Genomic DNA, 21,875 nt, shown 5'->3' with positions numbered 1-21,875 from the left:
AGAACCTAAACTAGGATATTTTGGTGGTGGAGGCTGTGGCACCTCTTAATTCAGCCATTACGGATCCCAGTGATACTTCCTTATGACTCCCAGAGCATTATCCGTTACAGTGGGATAGTGTTAGGAAAGTGGGTGTATTTTATATATATATGTGTTGGGCGGCAGACACTGTTCTGCAGCCCCTGTCACATTAACTCCTGGAATCAGAGGTGGAGGCGGCATGGGGAGACGGAGGAGGTTTTGCTGTGGACAATAAAGCCGGGAGTCGCATCAGCAATTTGTTGGTGTGTCCCAGGGCGCACTTTGGCCATCTTCCCTCATGGACGCACATTGGAAGGTAACAACAATCCACCCCCCCAGCATCGACCGCCAGGGACTCTCTACGGGGGATTCTGGGATGTGTAGTTTCCCATAGCACAAGGGATGCTACACAGGTGTGCTGAGTGGAAGCACTGGGGGTGGTGCGAACTAGGAACAACTGGTTTAAAAAGAGGTGGAACTTTGGCTAAGGTGCACACTTACCTGTGGAGGCTTTGGGCGCTGAAGACGGCAAAACATCGGCCAGAATTGCATCCGCCATGTGTTCACATTAAAAGCCTCCAAACGTTTCCCCAAGGGTCTTTGTTCTTCTTTACCGCGAAGAAGTTTCCTTGCATATATATATATATATTTTTGTATGTCTTCTTATATAGCGCTCGAATCACGGGAAGGCATCTCGGCGCTTCCATTGGGAACCCGTCTTGGCTTTTCCCTGTGAGATAGCCCCTACAGGGCATCCCCAAGGTGAAAGCCAGGCATCCCGCCGCAGGGGGGCCGTTGTGGAGATTAAGCAAGCTAATGCCCAGAGTTGCAGAGTGTGAACCCATGATTAGAGTAGGCACCGAAGCGAGAATTATCGAGTCTGTGGACATTTGGGCTCAAGACCCTGCCGCTTCGGGAATTGAACCCTGGTCCCGGGTCTGACCTCTGCTTCAGGGTCTGCCTGCTCTAACCAGTGAGCCACACTTCTCCACTGTATATGGTTTGGTTGTGCATCCTCACCGTGTAATACACTTACCAAACCCTTTAGGACCCTTAGGTTTCACTTGTCAAACCTTCAGCTCAATCCTGGGTAGCTGTGGCTCGGTGCTGCACGGCTTACACAAAGGAACAATTCTAAAGCATTTAAAACTGGCACCAAAACAATTGAAGAAGAGAAACACCACAATCAAGAAATCCGACACCAATTAAAAAAATATATATATTATATTTTTATAAGAATTTAGGTGCCAAAACAAAAAATCCACCAGAATGATACAGAGATATGGAATTTACAAGTAACAATAAACCAAAGCATTTCACTCCACTGCGAACAAGCATTGGCAGATTCAACATTTTTGAAACTTTGACACTTGCCCCAGTTTCCTTGAAAGAGTTTCTATGTGGTCTGTTAGTTACTTGGAGCAACCAACTCTGGTGGGGAGCTTGTCAAGGGGATGAACAAGGTCCTTCGAAACAGTTGCCTCCACAGAAGAAGCAGTCTTCCACCAGTTCCAGGTACTTTATCAACATTGCAATGGATTCCGAGGGATGAAGGATGCTGTGGGTGCGACGCAGTTGAAGCGGGTCTTCTTGCTGGTCCCTCGGTTCCACGAAGATGGCCCTTGGAGTTTCTTTGGTTTGCTCGGCATGCAACTTCTTGAGCAGGGCAGGCGCAGGCACAGTTGTCAGTTCGCTGCCCAGCAGGTGCAGTCCTTGACGGTGCACCCTCCCTTTGCTGGTCCCTCAGTGCAACATGAGTCTTTTTTGACCCTTCTTCCGGGTCATTTGCAATCTGAGTTTTGGGTGCCAGGGGTGTCCTATTTATCTTCGAAAAATACTCTTTGGGTAAGATGAGGTTGGTAGTTATTGATAACCACTTCCTGGGAAGCGTGGCATCTGTCTTTCCCAGGAAGCACCATTCTGCTCACTCCCAACATAAAGTCCCACTCTTGACACTCAGAACTCCTTATAAACCCCCAGAGATGTGGCATTAGCATGTCTACCTAGGAGGGCAGAAGGCTGTCTGCAGGACAAGCCCTGTGTACGTCATTAATTGGGATCTTGGGCAACTAAGGGGACATGTTCTAAAGTTACACTTTGCCCAACAGTGACATTAATTAGATTTATCCATTAAATCTGATTTAATGCACTTTTAGAAGTTAGCAGAACTGGGTTGCCAGCCTGTAACTCTGAACTTGCCAATGCGGCAGAGCAGTAAAAAGGCTCAATGAGCCTTTAATACTGTCCTGTGTGGGCCCACCACAGCGCATTCCAGCACGTCATGGAATGTAAAGTCCATGCCGTCTGGATCTGGGGGTGGGGAGGATTCTTGCGCTTGGAGCACACATGTACTTACCTGCATGGGACAAGGGGGGACCCTTTGTGTCCCCACGGCCAGCTTTTACATGGCTGTACTGACCGCCATGTAAGGCTGATGGTCAGGAAACTCAAAATATGCATGGCTGTGCCAAAACGGCACTGCCAGCATACTCAGAGCCCCTGACCACCACGCCAGCACCAGGGAATGCGGTTCCAGCAATCAAATGGCAGTTCGACCGCCAAACGTAAAATATGGCGGTCGTACTGCCAGTACAGCTGTGACTGGACCGCTCCTACCGTGAGTCTGGCAGTCCGACCCATAATTAGGCCCGTAGGGCTTATTCGGCCACCCATAGGGTCACTTACATACATTTAAAGGAGAGAGTTGTGCTTTACCATTACTTTAAAGGGCAATGTCAGGTTAGCATACTGGGCAACACGTTGTACCTTCTTGTTGTGGGGCACGACTAGTGTTGCAGTCCACAAGAGACACCTCAACCTACATGCCCCAGGTACCATATACCAGAGGCTTAAAAGGAAGGTGGGTTATGCCAATTAGGGACAACAAACTCACCATTTTAAGGGTCAGATCACATGCACGGACGGAGTCCTGTTTAGCAGGATTCGGGCATTACAGAGCCATTACACCAGTAAGTACCCTGAAGTCAAAATGGGGGCAAAAGTGGGGCTTTATCTGCAAAAAGTCTGTTTCCTTACAAACAGACTCATGCTCCGCGACTCCTGAGAAGGTCGCCATATTTCTCGTGAGCGGAATGCCTACTGCTAAGACATTTGAAGCCCAAGATAATGGGGTGTAATTTGCCAAAACAAGTAGCCTGCATCCTCTGTCATGTCTAGAGTTTGGACACCGTATGTTGAGAGAGAAGGATGTCACTGCGGTGAGAAGTTATGTCAATTAGGCGAAGGTAGGAAGCTGATCTTCACTGGTCTTCAGATGACCTTTCTTAGCTGTCTGATACTAGGAGCTGAAAATGCTTCCTTTCTTCCCATAGAATGATGGAAAGATAAAAGAAACTAGAAGAGCAGTAACCACTATGGTCACTGTGGGAAAGCTGAATTTTCCAGACCAGGAGCCAGGTCACTGCTCCAGACCTGTCTGAGGAAGAAGATGGTGTCTTTTCTAAGTTTCTTCTCGCCAGTTCTAGATCGCCTTTGGATGGGTTGAGAGTATGTATGCTTGGGTCAAGGACTTATCTCTTACCGGCTGTAAATGTCCAGTATTTGTAAAGCGCGAACAATTACCCGAAGGTGTCAAGGCGCTGGGGGCCGTCGGGAAGATTACGCAAGCTATTGCCCAGAGTCACATGGTGCTTGGCAGACCCCTGCTGCCGAAGCTGGGAATCGAACCATGATCCCCAGTGTCCGTCGCCCTGGCCGCTGCACCACACCTCTTCCACAAAGGACCAAAGTTGTTGCAGCACGGATGCTGCAGGCAGAAGGCTCCAGTGTGCCCTCTAGCATGCCATGTCCATATATGATAAAGCTTCATGTAAAGCAAAAAGGCCTCGGATATACCCACCCCTTCAGCAGTAGGAAAGAAACCCACATGTGTTTAACGTTTTGGGCGAGACGTGTCCTCTACTTTTGTCTGCACCCATACTATGGGAGCTGGTGGAAGTGGGTAGCTAACGTGATGAGATCATGTTGGATTTCATTTTGATGTGCTAATCTTTTGGCCGGACAATGTTTGAATGCGGAGCACTTGAGATGAAGGGTCTATCAAGATCTGCCGGCTTGCTCTTGAGGTATCTTGAAGAGATTTTGTAAACTGAAAGCTGCATGTGTGCCACCTACAAGGTACATTTATTCAGTCTCTTGAGTAGGTCTCTGCTGACCTACAGAGTTTTATCCACTATCGTGTTGGGCTGTGAGTGATATACAGCAGATACTGATGGCTCATTAAATTCTGCTAGGCAAGGGTCTGATATTTGAGACGATGTGGTCCTATCCTTCTTTGATCCATGCCCTATAGATGTTCCTCATACTTGGAACATGGTTGAAGATGTGTTCATGAATGCATAGGCCATTCTAAAAAATTTTTCGGTACACCGTCTGCCTTCAAAGCACTTTAAAGATTTTTCCATATTTTTTCTCTCGTCATAAATGAAATGGTAATATGACCATGGTTTACGGCTAACCATGTTCTCCTGTTAAAAATACTAAACTGCAAATGAGCGTATTAATTGCAGTAAAAGTTGACAATCGGCTTTCCTGTAAAGGGTACCAGAAAAAGGTTTGTTTGTGAAATGCACTTTTTCTGAAATTTCTAAAACCATGAACAGATATACCGGTAAGTGTTGTACATGTTTATACAGAGTCACTTACAGGGAGATAGTTTAAAGACAGTCCAAATTTGTGTCATATTGTTGACCTGATTACAAGTGGGTCGGTTAATTCAGACCCATGCTTAAAGTCCCTTTTGTGCATGCTTTTAGCACCAAAATCCACACTTTATTTGCCTCAAACTCATAATAAGTGTTATGTACACCATGGTATCGTCATTTATCAGGTGTGTTAAATAACACCAAAACTTGTCATCAGGCCCTTGCTGGAGAAAACCTAGATTGCTTACTTTGCTGCAGATTTCAGAATGTCCTGCTGTATCAGAAAGGAAGGCGGGACCATGAGGCAAAGCCCAGTGGTACCTATTAACGGAGACTGATCTTGCTAGAGACAATACTTATTATATAGAAGCTCAGCCAAGTTGCATGCTGGGCTACTTAACCCAAGTTATTCGTTGACTGGTTACCTTTGAACCCCCCCATAACTGAATGCAGTAAGTAATTATGCACTGATAGTTACACAAATTTGGAAGTGAGTGTCTGTGGGAAGGTGAGTGAGGGTGCAGAGACTCGGGCATCTGAAGGCAAAGAGGGGTGTGTACGCATGATGCGTGCAAGATGGAGACCTTGCTGTAAGATGTGCACGTGGGGGACAGGCCCTACATATTTCCATGAGCTTGTTTTCTTAACATATTGGAATTGATCTAAGAAAGATTAATATGATCGTCCACCATAGCTTCTGCCAAGTCTGCTCAAATCTGAAAATATTTCCAGATTTAATAGGAAAATATTTAAAGAATAATTTGGCATTACATTGGTACCATACATAGAGCAAAACTGGTAATCCTAAAAGGTTCTACAAAGAAACCCCAAACTAACCATTCGTCAAATGTAGAGCGCTATAATGAGGCACTCTCACTGAGCCCCCAAACTCTTCTTGAGATGGTCGGTATGCTAGGAGGGGAGTACATGGCAACACAATCCACTGGCAACACAATGCACACTTCTAGGCATGTAGATGAGCCAAATACGTTTTTAAGAGTTTGATTGGAAGCTTATGAATTTCTTTAAATACGGTGAGGATACAAAGGGGGCCCTTCTGAGACCCGTTTACTCAGGTCCATAGGGTGCCTCCAAGGGGGCACATGTGCGCCCCTTTGTGCATTTGTCCCCTCTCCTGCTTGGATGGACTGCATACGTTTTGTGGGAAGTAATGGAGTTAGAAAAAACTGTTTGTTATTCATTGCCCTGCTTTTCCTCCCATGGATATGATGTTGCGGTTTATTTTTCCCGAAGCTTATGGTGCAGGTGTCACGCAAGCTTGGGAAATATCTAAACAGCTCGAATAAAGCAGGAGCCGTGGAAAGAGTTGGCGGAACAGAGGCATGGCACAGTCTGAACATTTTTGAATACCTGTATTTTCATGTTTAAGCAAGCCCGACCTTTTGGCTTTCCCAGCATTTGTTAATTTTAGTGGATTTAAAGTGATCTACGGCTGGGCTGGACGGAGTGAATTTGGCGAAAGAGAAAAGGGACTTGGAAGCAGTTTTTAGAATTTCATGAAACTATTCAAATTATTTTGAGTTTAACATCGGAACAAGGTAGTCGTGGATGTGTTATGTTACACCTTTCTAATATAGCATGTGTTCACCAATCACTGGGCCTGGAATACTGCTATAAATTCCAAGTGATTACTGTATGTGTAGAAGTGGTCCGAGTATTAAGCAACAATTGATTATGGGAAATTTAGCAAAACGTTTAGGATAAGGTCCAATTTCAAACAAAGTCTGTGCTCTTAAGTACCGCAAAACTTCACTGCATACATCTAAAAACATTAAGGGCCCGATGTAGGTGGCCAATACCGGTCGGAAACGGCCGAATTCGGCCGTTTCCGACCGGTATTTGGCCTTTTGAGATGTAGGGGACCTTTTTGTCCGATTCGGTATTTTACCAATTCGGTAAAATTACCGAATTTGAAAAATACCGAATCGGTAAGTTTACCGAGTTTTAAAATTCGGGATGTAGGTGGGACTACTTTCAGTCCCACAGGCCCTTCAGATTCGGTATTTTAACACCCAATCCAATTGGGTGTTAAAATACCGAATCCAGGTGTGCATGCACATGTGTGCATGCACACCTATGCCATGTGACAGACATGCCCCTAGGGCATGTCTGTGTGCCACATGGCACACAAGCCAGTATTGAGGGTGCTAGAGAGTGTCAAAGTGACACCTCCTGCACCCTCGCAGAAATCGATAATTACCGAATCGGTAAATACCGATTCGGTAATGCACATTGATTCCTATGGGCTTCAAGGCCCATAGGAATCAATGGGGGATACCGATTCGGTATTTACAGAATCGGTAAATACCGAATCTTACAGATTCGGTATTTACCGATTCTGAAATACCCACATCTCCCCCCCTCCAATTTACCACTTCTTAAATACCGAATCGGTATGATTCGGTATTTAAGAAGTGGTAAATTGGAGTTTACCGACATCGGGCCCCAAATGACTACCTTCCAAACCCTCTGGAACGCCAGGAATAATCACATCTTGTAAAAGAAAATATCTTTTGGGAAAAAAAAAAAAAAAAAGATTTTCCGGGTTTTAAAATCAAATCATTTGAAAGGACTTTAAAATATGGAGGAGAAATCACTAACTACTTCAAATCTCCCAAGCACCTCAAAGTTATCATGGGCACTACAAAAAACAACTTTTACCTAAAGACAAAACTGACAGAGGTTCAAAGGGCGGCTCCCGAAGAACGTTCAGAACCAAACTTAACGCGGAGGGAGGAACAAAGATTTTTCTAGTTGGATGTAATATGAAAACTTTAAAAAGCCTAGATATGAACGATCACACAATTCCCACCATGGCTCCCTAAACTCCTCTATTTCTGCCAACTGGACTTGTAAACTTGCAACTGATAATCCCAGGTTGAAACCTTCCAGAAGAAATTAAAAATTGTTATGACAAGCACCTCAAATAGGCTGCAAGGAAGAGATGACACCGCAACTGAATAGAAGACCAATTTCAACCTTGGTCTGCCTCCGCCATTTCAGATGAGCCTCATCTTTCAAAGATCTAACCTTTCAGTTGCATAAGCACCAAGCGCAGACATGACCACTGTTACAAGGCGCGGATTGGAGAGTGTAACGGAGATTCTACCAGGGCGGTGCAATTGCTAACTGCAAGAGCACTGGGTACCACACGAGATAAGTAGGGTGCTGTTAAAAGTACTTTCTAATCAAATTTTCACTACAATTTTTCTATGGCTGAAGAAGCATGATCCACCTCCTCTTCCTGCCACCCTAATGTTGCAGGAAACAAGAAAGCATTTTTAAAATGTGTCGTGGAGTTTCCCAACTCTCTCAAGCATATAAAATCGCAGAAAACTCTGACTGGGATCAGACAAATTAACAGGAAGAGTCTTAGAGGTAGTGCTTTACCTGTAGAAGTTACTCCCAAGATTGCGTGGCCAATAGGGTTAATTAAAAACAAGCATTGAAAATCCAATAGGTCTCACCTTTAAGTTTAAAGCCATTTGCTTTCATAATGGTATTGTATAGCAAAGCAACTGGCTTTCACTTAATGAAAGGCAAGACCTATTGCTTTTTTAATGCTTGGTTGGGGTGGTAATTTCTTTAGGTTGTGCACAGGGACAGATTAATGGGATGCTTTTAAAAGAACTTCTGTTGCAGACGTCTGTGCTGCAGCTACAAAGGCTTTCCCCAACACCTTCCTTCCACATTACATAAAGGAGATGTAATTTCTGATGCTTTTGGTTTCTCAGCTCAGAGTGCAGTACAGCAAGGGATAAGAAGATGAGTTCATAAAGTGTTGCATTTTATTTCTAGCATTATAAAAATTACATATTCAGGTTGGTATACATCCTCATGATGTAAGGATTGACAATGGTGATTAACAGTAATCAGCATTACCCAGAGGCCTAAACCTCATCCCCGTCCAAACTCCCACTATTCCATTTCAAGGTTTGAAAAAACAAACTTCTGAACCATTGTAAAAAGGAAGAGATAGTTGGTGGGGGGGGGTGGGGGGGGGGGGGTATAGCCTCCTGTATCCCAATAGGAGAGGGAAAAGTCAGTGCAGGGGCTTCTCCGAAATAGCAGACTTATTAGATTTATAGTAACCTGGATGACAACTAATTCAATAAAAATTAACCCAGACAAAACAGAAGTCCTTGTCATCCCTACAAAAAATAACCCCTGGAATAACCTTTTCTGGCCCCAAGAGCAGGGCGATGCACCCACCCCAGTATCCGTTGTAAAAAGCATGGACTTAAAAATAGACTTCGAGCGCCCCATGGCCAACCAAGTTAATTCAGTGGTTTGTACCTGTATAGGGCTCATGAGAAAGCTGTGGAAATTGGTTCCTATCCTCTCAATGACATTACAGACGATGTCAGCTACAATTATATACAGACTAGACTATGGGAATGCCCAATAAATCTGCCTCCCCAGAAATTAATCCACATGCTGGAAGTGATACTGAACGATGCAGCCAGGTTGATATTTAGGCTTCCCAGGAGCGCTCACACCACCCCTCTACTGTGTAAGCTACACTGGCTCCCCATTAAGCAGAGAATTAAGTTCAAGGTTCTCTGCATTGCCCATAAAGCAATTTATGGAAATGCCCCAGCCTACATCTAAGATCGCCTTGAGAATTAGGTTCCAGGCCGTACATAGCAGCCATTACAAGCCTGTCGCCTGACCACTTCACGCTGCAACACGGTATCCAAAGGGGTAGAGCATGCTCAGTCCTACTCCCACAACTCTGGAACTGCCTGACCACCTTTGGAATTAACCTACACCCCCCCCTTCAGGAAACATCTCAAAACGGTCCTATTCAGGGAGGCCTTAGGTACTGTTTAAAATACCCCTCCCCTGTAAAGCGGTTATGTTACTGCCAACTGGCCTCGGGCCTCTCTAAAGCACTTAGAGACCTGCCGGTGATTTGGCGCTATACAAAAAAATTTATTAAGACTGAAGGAGTAAATTCTGTGCATACATATTTGCCTCGGGATGCAATTAGTAATAATTTTCAGTACATAATCTAAACACTAGTGTTTTTCTCAAACAACCCACGCACAAGTTACATTGGATGCAACCTCAAAACCAGAGACACTGAGCTCTGCCTCCCAGGTGGTTTCAGAAAGACATCAAAATACCCGGCCACATCAGTCATGCTAAAGCAGGTGCTCTTCTTGCAGAGCTCAGTAAAATGTGGAAGCGGCTGGGTATGTCCAGACAACCTCAACTAGGACAAGGGTAGACTCCCAAGCCAAAACTCAATGAAGAGGTTAGGTGACATCTCAAGCAGTCTATTCTTTGACAGGATCTATGAGAATACATGACCTTTTCAGCACTTCTGCAGTTGAGCCTTTACTGTTTAAGGAGTAATAGCTAAGCTGACCATGCCATGATTCTAACTATATATCTGAGTATAGGGTAGCGGGGTGCTCAAGAGTGAAAAAGAGTTGACAGGTGGGGGCACAACAGGTGTATTGGACGAAAACCATCACTCACCAGAGGGTGACATGCATCATTGGGTTCCTCCAGCACATTGAACCACATGGTACCCAATGTGGGCTACAACTTTCCCTCAGGAAATGAGGAGTGTTTTTAAGGAGCACGTCAACGTTTTAAATACCTTTAGGGTAGAGGCGATGGTCAGAGTGCAACAAGAAAAAAGTGCATTAAAACTATCAATAGGAACTACAGATTGTATTAGTGTCCTAAAGGGTAGAGGTTAAAAGCAACGTGAAACGGTTATGGATGTACACCCTGTGTTGTGGTCAACATGTTTCTGCCCTATATGACATCTAATGTGCGGGGCATTCTTCAGGACCATGATATTCAGTCACTCTGCTACAAAAAACGTACAGCAGTTCCTCACCACCTGAGAATCTGGTGGGAATAACTGGCAATAAAAAAAGGATGCCTTTTAAAGACATCCGAATAAGTCTTGCTTTTGCATATCCGGTATGGGCCATGGTTGCACAACTGAGAGAAATCTGCACTTGGGAGATACTCTAGACACCTGTTGTGCCCCCCCTATACTCTGTGTGAGCTATATATTCTTGGGGTAGAGCATTCTATTTTGTAGCATAAACTTCCTGCTCGACGCCTTTCATGATTCTATCACATTAATGTCAGCAAGTGCACAGCTTTTTTTTTCATCTTTATCTCAAAATATTTTATTGAGTATATTTTTCCATATACAAAAACAAAACAGTCGTCATACTTTGTACTGTTCTTACAATGTTGCAGCCTGGTGGGGGCCTAGAGAGAGAAGGGAGAAAGAAAAGGAGGGGGGTCACTGCTCCAGATAGGCGTCGAGAGCTTCCCACATGTGGTCTTTGGCAGTATGATTCGCCGTCATTTGCTTGGCAGTGATGTTGTCTGCCCCCCGGAGGAAGGTTACCCAGTTGAACCAGCGTTTGAAGGTGGCTTTGCTGGTGTCCTTCCAGTTACCCAAGATAGTTTTCACCGCAGCCGTCAGGAGTACATCGACCAGGTCTCGTACTTCTTTGGACGGAAGTTCTGTTGCTAGGAAGGCAGTGGCTATCCCCGCTAGTCCTCTTTGTGTCTTGCTTCCCGTGACGTATTCTAGGAGGTGCAGACCCAATTATGGCTCTCACGGCGCACAATCACCCAGAGGCCAAAAACGCAATTATCCGCAACACAAAGACAGCGCTGCTGAGAGTAGACAAGGAAATGACAGTAAGTATCAAAGGCACCAAATGGGAGTCACTGTGGCACAATACCAAAGTCATATACAAGGGCAAAACGCTAGACAGCAAGGAATGGTATAGCAGAGGCATCACAACGCCGTCACAACTAGAAGCAGGGAACAACCCACTCACCTACAAGGCACTACAGCAGACAACCGCCCTACCAGACCAGGAGTTCTACGAATTCCTAAAAATCAAAGCAGCAATCACCAAAGCAAGCCTCTCGAAACTTAAACCCACCATCATACAGTACGCACAAAACTTAAACAAGACAGGTCACCAAACAGCGCAAATTTACAAGTTAATCACACCACAACTCTAAACAATAAGACACTGGCCTTTTGGGAGGAGACCATACAAAGACCGCTAAATGAGGAAGAGAGAGACTATGGACGTCAGCGTCCAAAAACAAAATCACGCCACAACTAGCACTCTCCAAATACTGGTTACTCCACAGGCTGCACTGGACACCAGCGAAACTAGGGAAAGTGGGAGCTAGCGAGAGCAACACATGCTGGAATTGCCAGAAGGCAACAGGAGATCTATCCCACATGATATACGAATGCCCCAGAGTCAAAACCTTCTGGAACAACGTCTATAACGTCATAGACACAGTCACGGGAAGCAAGACACAAAGAGGGCAAGTGCACAGCTTCTATCACAATGTCAGCAAGTGCACAGCTCCAACTTGTTGGGTGTGTTCGAGGTACCAAGCCTGCACCATCCAGGGGCTCGGTTATTCTTCAGGTCACAGTTTGTCCCACTGTAAATTAGCATTGTGATCTAGAGCTAGTCATGTTTGGGAAAAGCAGTTTCCTGGGTTACTGTCCATAATTTGGATAGTGTAATCTCCTACCTATTCTGTTCCTTCTGAAGGGAGGGGGCAATTAGCAGCACAGGTTCTACCTAGGGTTCCTCCTTTGGGCTGTTACATTTGGACTCCGGATTCTTCTTGGGGCAAGCAGTTTGTGCAGCGATGATGTGGTCACATCTTTTCAGATGCAAGACATTTGAAACTCTGGATTCACTCATTCAGCTTTGCACACAGGAAAGTCCATTCTTGAGCAGAACAATGATGCTGAAAGCAGTCATCGCATGTTTCAGGTACAACTCCTTCCTACAGGATCCTCCAACACATTTATCCTGAGACAAGCATGGTCCAAAATCCTTTGCCCAGGCGCCCCCCCCCCCCACAAATGTGCCCAACCAAGAACTGAACTATCTAGACGCCCTACTTTCCAGTACAAGGACAAAGCCGTCATGAACAGCATGGCTCTACAAACTTATTTCCAAACCACCACAAAAATAAAAGTCTTATTCTCCTGCTCGATTCCTGCACAGGAAGTTTGCAATACAACTTTCCCAAAACAGTAAAGCAGCTAGGAGTTTGTGTAACTTTACCTCTCAAAATGCTGCAGGATCTATTCGTACCAATTGGAGGTTGAAGAGTGGTTATAACCCAGTTGACATTACAGTTTTGTGTTAGAAAGACCATTTGTAAAGTTTAGCCCTAACAGAGCCTTAACATTAGATGATGCACCTTAACTCAGATCAGCCCTCTACTGTTAAACACAAGAGGACCACGCAACTGACAGTGATTCTGCAACCTATCAATTAATAATTGTTCGAGATTTCCAACTAGCATTTGCAATGCAATAGGTCTCACATTTACAAGTTTAAGCTATTGGCATTGTAAATGCCAATGCCTATGTGTTTTTTTAACAAATAAAAGGCATGGTCATTTACAATGCCAATAGGTTAAATTTGTGGAACTGAGAGACCTACTGCATTGCAAATGCTTGGTTACTTTTCAAACTGAGCATGGTGCCGCTTCAAGGACACTGCTCCTTTTTTTAACTGTAACACCAAGCGTGGTGTCTTTGAAGCAGGCACCGGGCTCAAAATGAAAGCTAAAAAAAAATAAAGAGCACAGAGCCCCAGAAGTGTAGCCACGCTCAACAGGAGTTAAATATAAATTAAGTGAGCGCAGTGTCCCTAAAGTGGGTGCTGCGCTCAGGATACAAATACAAACAATAGCATCCACCATTGTCCCCATAAACAAAATAGTGCCCCCTTGATGAAAGGGACTGTAACGTGCCAAGTAAAAGGTTGTCGTTATGGGCGGTAACAAATGGCAACACGTAGGGACTAACAAGCTTCCTAATGGATCAAAGGCAGCATTGACCAAGGACAATGACACAAGCCAATAATAAAAAAATGGTAGGAGTGGGCGAGGCTTCCACAGCATACTCTACTACAGCATGCCTCAGAGCGAGCAGCGCATGTGCTCTGCTGCTAGACTTACAAACAAAAAAGGACAGCTAGGTGTGACACTTTGTACACAATGTATTGCCCCAAACTGTTTAAAAGCAAAGGGTTATTACGAAACGTAAACAGATCTGCTGTACGATACAAAATAAATCCACTGCAAGAACAGTTCCAACTACTTTATTTTCCAGAATAACATGTTATGTGGGGGTTGCGCCAGGAACAGCTGCTGCTTGGGAGTTCTGCACAGACACTCTGGTGTGGGTCTTGGCCAAGTGATCGGTGTATTCCTAGAAGAGTTGTAAAAAGAAGTGTTACTAGGTGTGGTTCAAAGTTGTGCACATACAAAGTCTTACACTGCTTGACTCACCAGTTAATACTCCACTAATCCCACCACATCCATCATAAACTGCATTAATGCAACTATCTACATGCACAAAGCTGCAGGAGGAAGCAAGTGCAGCTAATAAAACTGCCAATGCCTTCACCAGGTCATGTTGAGATGAGTATACTATAAACAGTACACCAACTCAAATGAATGAAAATGGGCCAGTTTAGAATTTACTTAATTCGCACAAGGATTACAACACTAGTTATATTAAACCATGTTTGCCCAATTCATCAAACATCTGCTGCTGTGTGTAGGGCTTTAAAGAGGAACAGGAAGGCCACTGTAGACCAGCCTGTCGTGCATTACAGTGCCCGTTACTATCTCTCCCTCGTAAAGACAAGTACACCATGTAATACAGGCGTAGCTGAGCAGAGCTGGGAGAATGCCTCCCCATCACCCATACATCCTCACCATAATCTATGATTATAACCACCCCTGTAGACTACAAAGGCATGCTAGTCTACTTCCATGCTGGAGATGGGACATTTTATAGCTTAGCAACAAGACTTACAATTAAATTAAACCAATCGAAGAACACAGATATAAACTAGGAAGTTGAAAAGCATCTGCCTTACTGCCCGCACAGGCAGATTGTTAGCAAGCCAAAATCTGGTCAAAATCTGAAGTGGGCAAAGTACCCAAACTGGAAACCGATTTTGCATTGGACACTGAAACCCTTCACTGCAGACGTTTTGGGAAATGAGACCTCTGGGGCCCTCCTCCGGCGCAAGCCAACCACTAAATTACAGAACTTTGTTGAAGTCTTTCTGCTACACAACTAGCTTCTCACCTGGTATGGAGACTTGGTAAAGACTGTCTCCTTCCAGAGATCTGGGGTCAAGTAGCTGTAGGTCTTTGAGATAGCATCAAAGGTGGCCTTTGCTGCAAAGAAAACAAGTGCATTAACCAGCTGTATGCAAGTCATGGCATTAACAGCATCACTGAGAATCTACATGTAGGGCTTCAAAGAGGAACAGAAAGGCCACTTCCTGGACCAGCCTGTCGTGCATTACAGCGCCCGTTACTATCTCTCCCTCGTAAAGACAAGAACACCATGTAAAACAGGTGTAATTGAGCAGAGCTAGGAGAATGCTTAATTCACAAGTTGTCAGTTTGTTTCAAAATGCCTTATTCGGTTTGTACAAGTACAACAACCATGTAGCAACATACATAAATACAGTTTCAAATTCATATTTATGTAAGTTAGATAATGAAACAGTTAAAATTACAGCAATGTCCATACCAGTCTTGTTTTAGTTCAATAGTAATATAAGGTGTGTCTCATTTGAGTACAAAGTCATTCTTTTACTCAACCTGCACTAGTCTATCTATGAAAGTCACTTAGAAAATCATCAAAACAAATCCATTAAAAAAACAGATGAAGATCATTGCCTCCAGAGTCCTGGATGTAGCTTCGCTAGTGAGCTCAACTACCTAATAAAGTTAGATGTGCTCCTAATTAATAACTGAACTCCGCATTGTAAATGTGTAAACGGTACTTACCAAAGTTGCCCAGCGTGGCTGTGCAGCCCCTAGCTGAGGTGTAACAGTCATCGATACCAGCCATCATCAGCAGCTTCTTGGGGACCGGCGCAGACACAATGCCAGTACCGCGGGGTGCAGGAATCAGACGCACAAGAACAGAACCACAGCGCCCAGTCACCTACAAAAAACAATGTTTCAGAGCACATTTTCACCAGTCACAACATTGCAGACATCACCAACAATCAAATATGTACCCCTTAAGTATCACTAAGTATGAAGAAATTGCAGTTTATCCTTAAGTGTGACTAGAACAGATGACTAAGCTGCAGAAATTTGTACTTACAGATCAGATAGCACTATTAAAAATATTTGCCAAAGCACATTTCAGCTATTGGAGCAGCCTACAGCAAATATGAGACCTCAGGCCTTTTATTAATGTGATGGAAGGGCAAGCAGCACAACACACTAGCACGGGTCTGGAATCATTTGGAAAGGGGTTAGCCTGGAAGCATCTGTGCATAATGCAGCAGATTCACATGCTTTGTATACTCCTGCCATCTAGTGTTGGGATCGGACGTTTGAAATGTCTTTTTCTTTGAAAAAGTCTTGAATCACGAAGTATAGAGTGCACCTCCCTTAGTTGGTAATGAACATGAGCACCAGCTCCACTGCTGATTGTTTTCCACCTAGCAGGTGAGAGCATATGAAGCATTAGATTGGAAATTTGGATGGCCATGCAAGAAGATATACTAAGTTAAGGAATTAAGCAAAGAAATGAAAACCAGCAACCAAAGGCTTCCAGACGTTTGGCGGGAGCATGTGAATATTGAGCAGAACAGGCGCAGACAGCGTAACATTCCATTTGCAGCATATGTGGCTGCAGATAAACGTGCTCTGCATAGTCTGTAAAGCAGTAGTAGCACAACCTGCCTATGTCGTGTCAGCCAGTGGATGCGGCAGAAGACTATTCTTAGAACAGCTGGACCACATTACTTGTTCCAGGCAGGGAGGAAGAACCAGTTTTGATCTTAGACTATCTGTTTACATGTGTACTGAAAAGTCGCTCACTAAACAGCATATTTAGCAGATGCTGCTGTACCTTAGGCTTAAAATGCAAGTCATGCAGGAAACCTAACCAGGATGATGGTGTCAACTCTCCTGGCAGTGTCTTTGGCATAGTGGATGGATTCAATATGGTCTTCGCCAACCAGCTCTTTCCCACTCTGCCAATATTCCTCAGGGAAGTCTTATAGTCCCGCCATCTCATTGCGCACAGTCTTATCGGGAGAGCAAACCTAACTGACAATCCTCAAATATGTGGCAGATTGTACTGTCATTGTGCGTGCTGTGTATAGCATTTTACTCTCCTTTTAAGTTTGGAAGGCGAGGAAGGCCAAGGCACGATGCCTTACGCTCATGGGAGAGGAACGAAGATTGCCGGCTTTCTGGTAATTTGGCCATAACATTTAAGTGGCATGGTTCACAATATTGAAAGGGTGTCTTTTATATCACTGACCTGGCCTTCTCATTGACTGGGTTCTGGGATCGACAGAAGATATGCTCAGACTAGCCGCTTTCATCTGTGCACATCAATAAATTAAGCGGATCAAAGATCCGGCTGAGTATTTCCATAGCATGGAGTCAACCATTCGTGTAGGCTTGCCCAAACCACATTGCGGAACAATGGAGTTGGTGCCCATACACATAACCAGCTTGGGGGTAGGTGGCTCAGTAAACTGACTCAAAAGACTTCTACGTAGAAAAACAATCTGCAAAAGTATAGCCCAACACTATGGAGTGAGCATGCAGAGCGTGTGCATCTCCAGCCACATATGCCAACATGCAGATCCCTAAAAGTGCGCAATGGATTAAAGTCAAGTAAAAGAATGCTAAAGAAGCTATGTCCCAAGGGAGCAACAAGTACAAGATGAAGTCACGCAAATGAGAAGCATGTAAATCCGTGACCCAAGTAACCTGTTTAGAAATGGGTGAGCTAATAGGTCACTGTTTTTGGCATGTTCCACAAGAAGCTGTACCATACCAGACTGCTAGAATCAGTCTGTTCCCCCGCCAAAAAGTAAGTATAATTTGTGCAAGTGTGGCTTTTGTAAAGGGCAGCTGCTGCCAGACCGTACCATAGTGTTCAGGATCCCCAGAAGTTTGAGGAACACCAAGTGGGCCTGGGCCCAGTACAGGCAAAAAAACGGCTGGGGACACGAAAGAGTGGCGTGGGGGGAGACACTAGGGCACTGACTAAAAGATAGCGCTGTGGATGTGGAGTAGTGGGAGAATATCGGCTCCGTTCAGTCATTCACCCAGTGGAGAGCAGATATAAAGAATGGTGAACTGGAAACCCTGGATTAGGAGTACAAAACCCACCTCCGCAGGTTGGGGGTGGGTCCCATTTGCATAAGAAACTGTCAAGCAGCAGAGAACACAAGTGTTTAACAAACTTGCCAAAGTTGCCTTCGTAATAAAGTTTTTAAGTACAAATAATTCTGTCCCTTACACTACTCAAATTGCTTACCTTACAAGGCACTGTATGGGGTTTGCCAATCTTATTACCCCAGTAACCTCGCCGCACAGGTACAATGGACAACTTGGCAAGAATGATAGCCCCACGAATAGCAGTAGCAACCTCCTTGGAGCACTTCACGCCCAGCCCAACATGGCCATTGTAGTCTCCGATGGCAACAAAAGCCTGAAAAAGATATATAAAGTTACCAACTGCATTTAAATGTCAAACAAGCTGAACAGCTCCAACCACTCTTCAGAAGCACTTCAGTAAAGCACAGTACACTTTGCAGAACAAAGTGAATATTTCAAATCGAAATGACACCAACATGCTAGACTGCATTCAGTCATACGTTTCGAAAGATTTAGCTGTCTAACACCTTGGAGGCGAATAGGAAAGCTCAGCTGCGAACACTATCCACAGGTTTATACCAGTAATGGCATCAAACAATTACTCAACAGAATGTTGTATGCTTCCATGAAGTCATACAAAGAAAGGAGACATTACTAATCTTGCAAGTAGAATATCGGATGTACCTTGAACCTGGTACGCTGCCCGGCTCTGGTCTGCTTCTGGACAGGCATGATCTTCAGAACCTCATCCTTCAGAGAAGAGGCCAGGAAGAAGTCAATGATCTCGGACTCCTGCAAGGGAAGGCTTCGAGTCAGCTCAATGATGGTGGGAAACCTTAAAGGAATGCACCTAGTACATTAATGTGAACCGGGACTCCCAACCGGACTCTAACTCTATATATTTATGTAATAACAGACCTAAACTTGTATGTATTTACGGCTGAGAAGTTTCTGATCCAACTGCGTCCTGTGCACAAGGCCAGCGTGTCCTTTCTGGACTATGCCGATCAATGATGTTAAATGGCTATAAGGACTAAACATATGCAAAAACTAGCAGCAGAGCAAAATCAAACTTGTTGCAACCACACCCTGGTAGGTAATAGTCTATGACAGCGCTGTGACACAGATGAGGGGTTAGGACCCCTGCATCAACACTTATATGCGCAGAGGTGTGCCTATCTAGCCGTAAGATCTAATAAATGGGTCACTCGGCAAAATACACTTTGAAGTTGCACGGCGTTCATCCACACACCTTCCTTTTCCCCAGTTAACTAACACTAAATATTCAAACACCTCCGCTTGGTCAATTAACTATATACAGCTTACACCACACAATTACTCTTTAACATATACCTTGATTGGAAGAGAAAAAAGATAGATCTCCTCCAGAGACTTGATCTTCATGTCCTTGACCAGCCGACCTAGTTTAGTCACCGGCACCCACTGAGAAATAATAAAAGATTTGTTTACTAGAAAAACTACACAGAAAAGGTTAGTTCATTGTAATATAAAAAAGTAATTTGACAGTTCAACTATTTTAGCTCTACCCCCAAAGAATATCCCCCCCCCCCCTGTGAACTTCTACAGTTTCCAATACAAATCCGTAGTGGGAGTAAGATTCAAAACACCAATGATTTCAGAAACGGGATCCCTGAACAACTTTACCTCTTTCTCATCTGCCTTCCCGCGGGCCCCGCGACCTCGTCCGCGACCCCGTCCTCTTCCACGGCCGCGGCCCCTGCCGCCAAAGCCGCCTCGGAAGCCTCCCCTGTTTTCACCGGCGTTGTCCGCCATTTGCTGCAAGGAAAGAAAACGCATTTCATTACAAAAACAAGACCGGGCATTTATTTTGGGTTGAAATGAACGGGTAAAGTCGTGCAGGAATCAGTGACCAAATCGAATAACTGAAGGGAAGTGGGGTGGATTACATGTTTTGTTCCATGAGACAATACACCGAACAAAAATCAAATCAGCACAGGCCTGGACTCATTGCAGGTAGTACAAGCAAAAACCACACCAGAAGTACATTGCAGGCATTGACTATAATGACATTTTAAATGTGATTTCGCTAAACTGTCGTATCTATTCACTGCAACAGAAAATGAGCGATTGGGGAGGGGGTGGAACGGCAAGATAAATAAACGTTAGTGTAGGATTACCCCTCATTCCTTCGGCGGCCACTATCCGTGCCCACCCTGTCTCGCTTCTAATAAAGGTAGGTTTCAATTAACAGATAACCTAAATTAAGACTAATTGTTGCAACAGCTTTGCAAGTTCATATGCAATGCGCGTGTATGCCTTCAGGAAGAAGCGGTACATGGCGTGCAAAGTTGCACATTTGCTTCTGCAGCAAGTGTCCAGGAGAAAGGGGTGCTGAAGCTAGTTCAGGAGCCCGACGGGGCAGCAACAATTGGGCGCCCTTCAAATGGTGGGAAACAGCTCGGTAGTTCATATAGGTGGTTCAGTGTTTAGAGATGGGGAGACATTACGCAATAATGCGAAAAGTAGCATTGGAAGGTCACAGAAGAATCAACAAGCGCCATGGGTTTGAATGGAAGAGGCGGCAGCAAAGCGCTGGGCATCGGACCTCAGTATTTAGTGGCAAGGCCGGGATTTCAAGTTCCTCCGCATGGAGAACGGCGTGAAAGCCCGTAATCGAGCTCGCCAACGTGAATAAAGAAGTCGGCCACTCCACCCGGCGAATAACGATCTACGCTCGGAGGTGCATCGAAGGGCGGGTATAGCAGATTTCAGAATATGTGGTTCGGGCAAAAGTTAGTAAAAAACAACGCAACCTTTCAAAAGACCACATAATAAATAGTAAAACCCGCCCCCACCATGGCCCTGCCGAATTGGAAGGTCTGGCATCCCTAGGGACATCTTTGAAACAGACATATACAAATAACCCGATAAACAAGGACATTGATGTCTGGGAAGCTAATTTCCGGAAAGGATTTGCGAATCAACTAAAGGATTAAACCGATGTCGGCAAGATTGCAACCCAAGGCCAAAAAGCTAAATCTCTCGCGCCGCCATGTTTCTACTCACGTGATCTTTAATAAGAAGAAAGAAAAGACTACTCGAAAGCTTTATATAATTTTGTCATCTCGCGAGATCTGCAAGGACGCCCCCGCAATCATCATAGGATACGTAACCAAAAGACACGCGAACCACTAGACTGCATATTAATTTGTAGCAGTGTCCTGGGTGGCGGCCATTCAGGGTTGACCAAATTATTAAATGTCCTATTTGTCACCGTTTACCAAACGGACGTTCAGCACAGTGTGATGACGTGAGTGCATGCGGCTAAGTAAAGTGCATCCCCACTCCTAACTCCGCGGATTGCAATCATAAGAGGTGTGATTAGCATACGCTGTAAATGCAAATCATCCGGTAATTAAAGTGTGCATTATGTTTTCATTTTCAGCAAGTGCAATAAGGTCCGATTTTAAAGCGAGGAGAAAGTCCCGCCGTATACCGACCATAAATGCCAATAGACCCGATTCAGGCGGGAGTCTCATTATTTTTAAAGCCAAAATGCCTTTACTTGAGCTGATTCCAGCCCACAATTGTCTCTGTTTCAATTTTAGTCAACGGGAATAATAAATGCTCCCTATTGTTTCTCACTAACGCCTGTTTTCCTGCCATATATTGTATTGTATTGTAATTGCATTTATATAGCGCTTACTACCGCCGATGATGCGTCAAAGCACTTTTTCGGCGAGTAGCTGTAGGATTGGGGTTACACCCCAAAGGAAAGACGGAGGTAGAATGTGGGGTTAACTTCTTTTATTTAAATTTGTAGGGATAGGAGCGCCGGGAGCGAGCTCTCCGCTCTTTTCGCGGGCTCCGCGCTGTGTGCCGACATGGCAGCTTCATGCCACGTCATCCCGTAGCGCTCAACAACTAGAGCGCGCACACTGCATATCGCCCTCCTTTAATGAACCAACCACATGAGAGATT

The 21,875-nt window shown here is 44.7% G+C and overlaps 1 protein-coding gene and 1 non-coding gene across 3 annotated transcripts; both read right to left on the bottom strand.

The window, feature by feature from the left end:
- Nucleotides 1-13,822: 13,822 nt before the first annotated feature.
- RPS2 (ribosomal protein S2) lies at nucleotides 13,823-21,021 on the bottom strand. Of its 2 annotated transcripts, none has more exons than XM_086940512.1 (8): nucleotides 20,961-21,021; nucleotides 19,578-19,709; nucleotides 19,266-19,355; nucleotides 18,597-18,704; nucleotides 18,073-18,246; nucleotides 15,564-15,723; nucleotides 14,851-14,942; nucleotides 13,823-13,959 (listed from the first exon to the last, which is right to left on the bottom strand). In XM_086940512.1, exons 2-8 carry the CDS (start codon nucleotides 19,704-19,706, stop codon nucleotides 13,870-13,872), a joined length of 843 nt encoding a protein of 280 aa, XP_086796638.1. In that variant the 5' UTR covers nucleotides 19,707-19,709; nucleotides 20,961-21,021; the 3' UTR covers nucleotides 13,823-13,869. The 2 variants fall into 2 exon arrangements, with proteins under 2 accessions (XP_086796638.1, XP_086796639.1); XM_086940513.1 differs by having other exon boundaries at nucleotides 20,072-20,978.
- On the bottom strand, nucleotides 14,307-14,444 carry LOC147684680 (small nucleolar RNA SNORA64/SNORA10 family). Its single transcript, XR_015300827.1, has one exon. It is a non-coding gene; the product is annotated as a small nucleolar RNA SNORA64/SNORA10 family (small nucleolar RNA).
- Nucleotides 21,022-21,875: the final 854 nt, after the last annotated feature.

Source organism: Lissotriton vulgaris, chromosome 10 (genome assembly GCF_964263255.1).
Source record: "Lissotriton vulgaris chromosome 10, aLisVul1.2, whole genome shotgun sequence".
Taxonomy (NCBI): domain Eukaryota; kingdom Metazoa; phylum Chordata; class Amphibia; order Caudata; family Salamandridae; genus Lissotriton; species Lissotriton vulgaris.
Note: the sequence above shows the minus strand (reverse complement) of the source record. Positions and strands in the feature narration are given on the sequence as shown.

Bases quoted from the DNA above. Each gene is read 5' to 3' on its own strand.
- RPS2 (XM_086940512.1), bottom strand. From the start codon at position 19,706: ATGGCGGACAACGCCGGTGAAAACAGGGGAGGCTTCCGAGGCGGCTTT. The intron at 19,356-19,577 runs GTAAAGTTGTTC...ATTATTTCTCAG, and splicing joins GGAAGGCAGATGAGAAAGAG to TGGGTGCCGGTGACTAAACT. The intron at 18,247-18,596 runs GTACATCCGATA...TATCTTTTTCAG, and splicing joins GGCAGCGTACCAGGTTCAAG to GCTTTTGTTGCCATCGGAGA.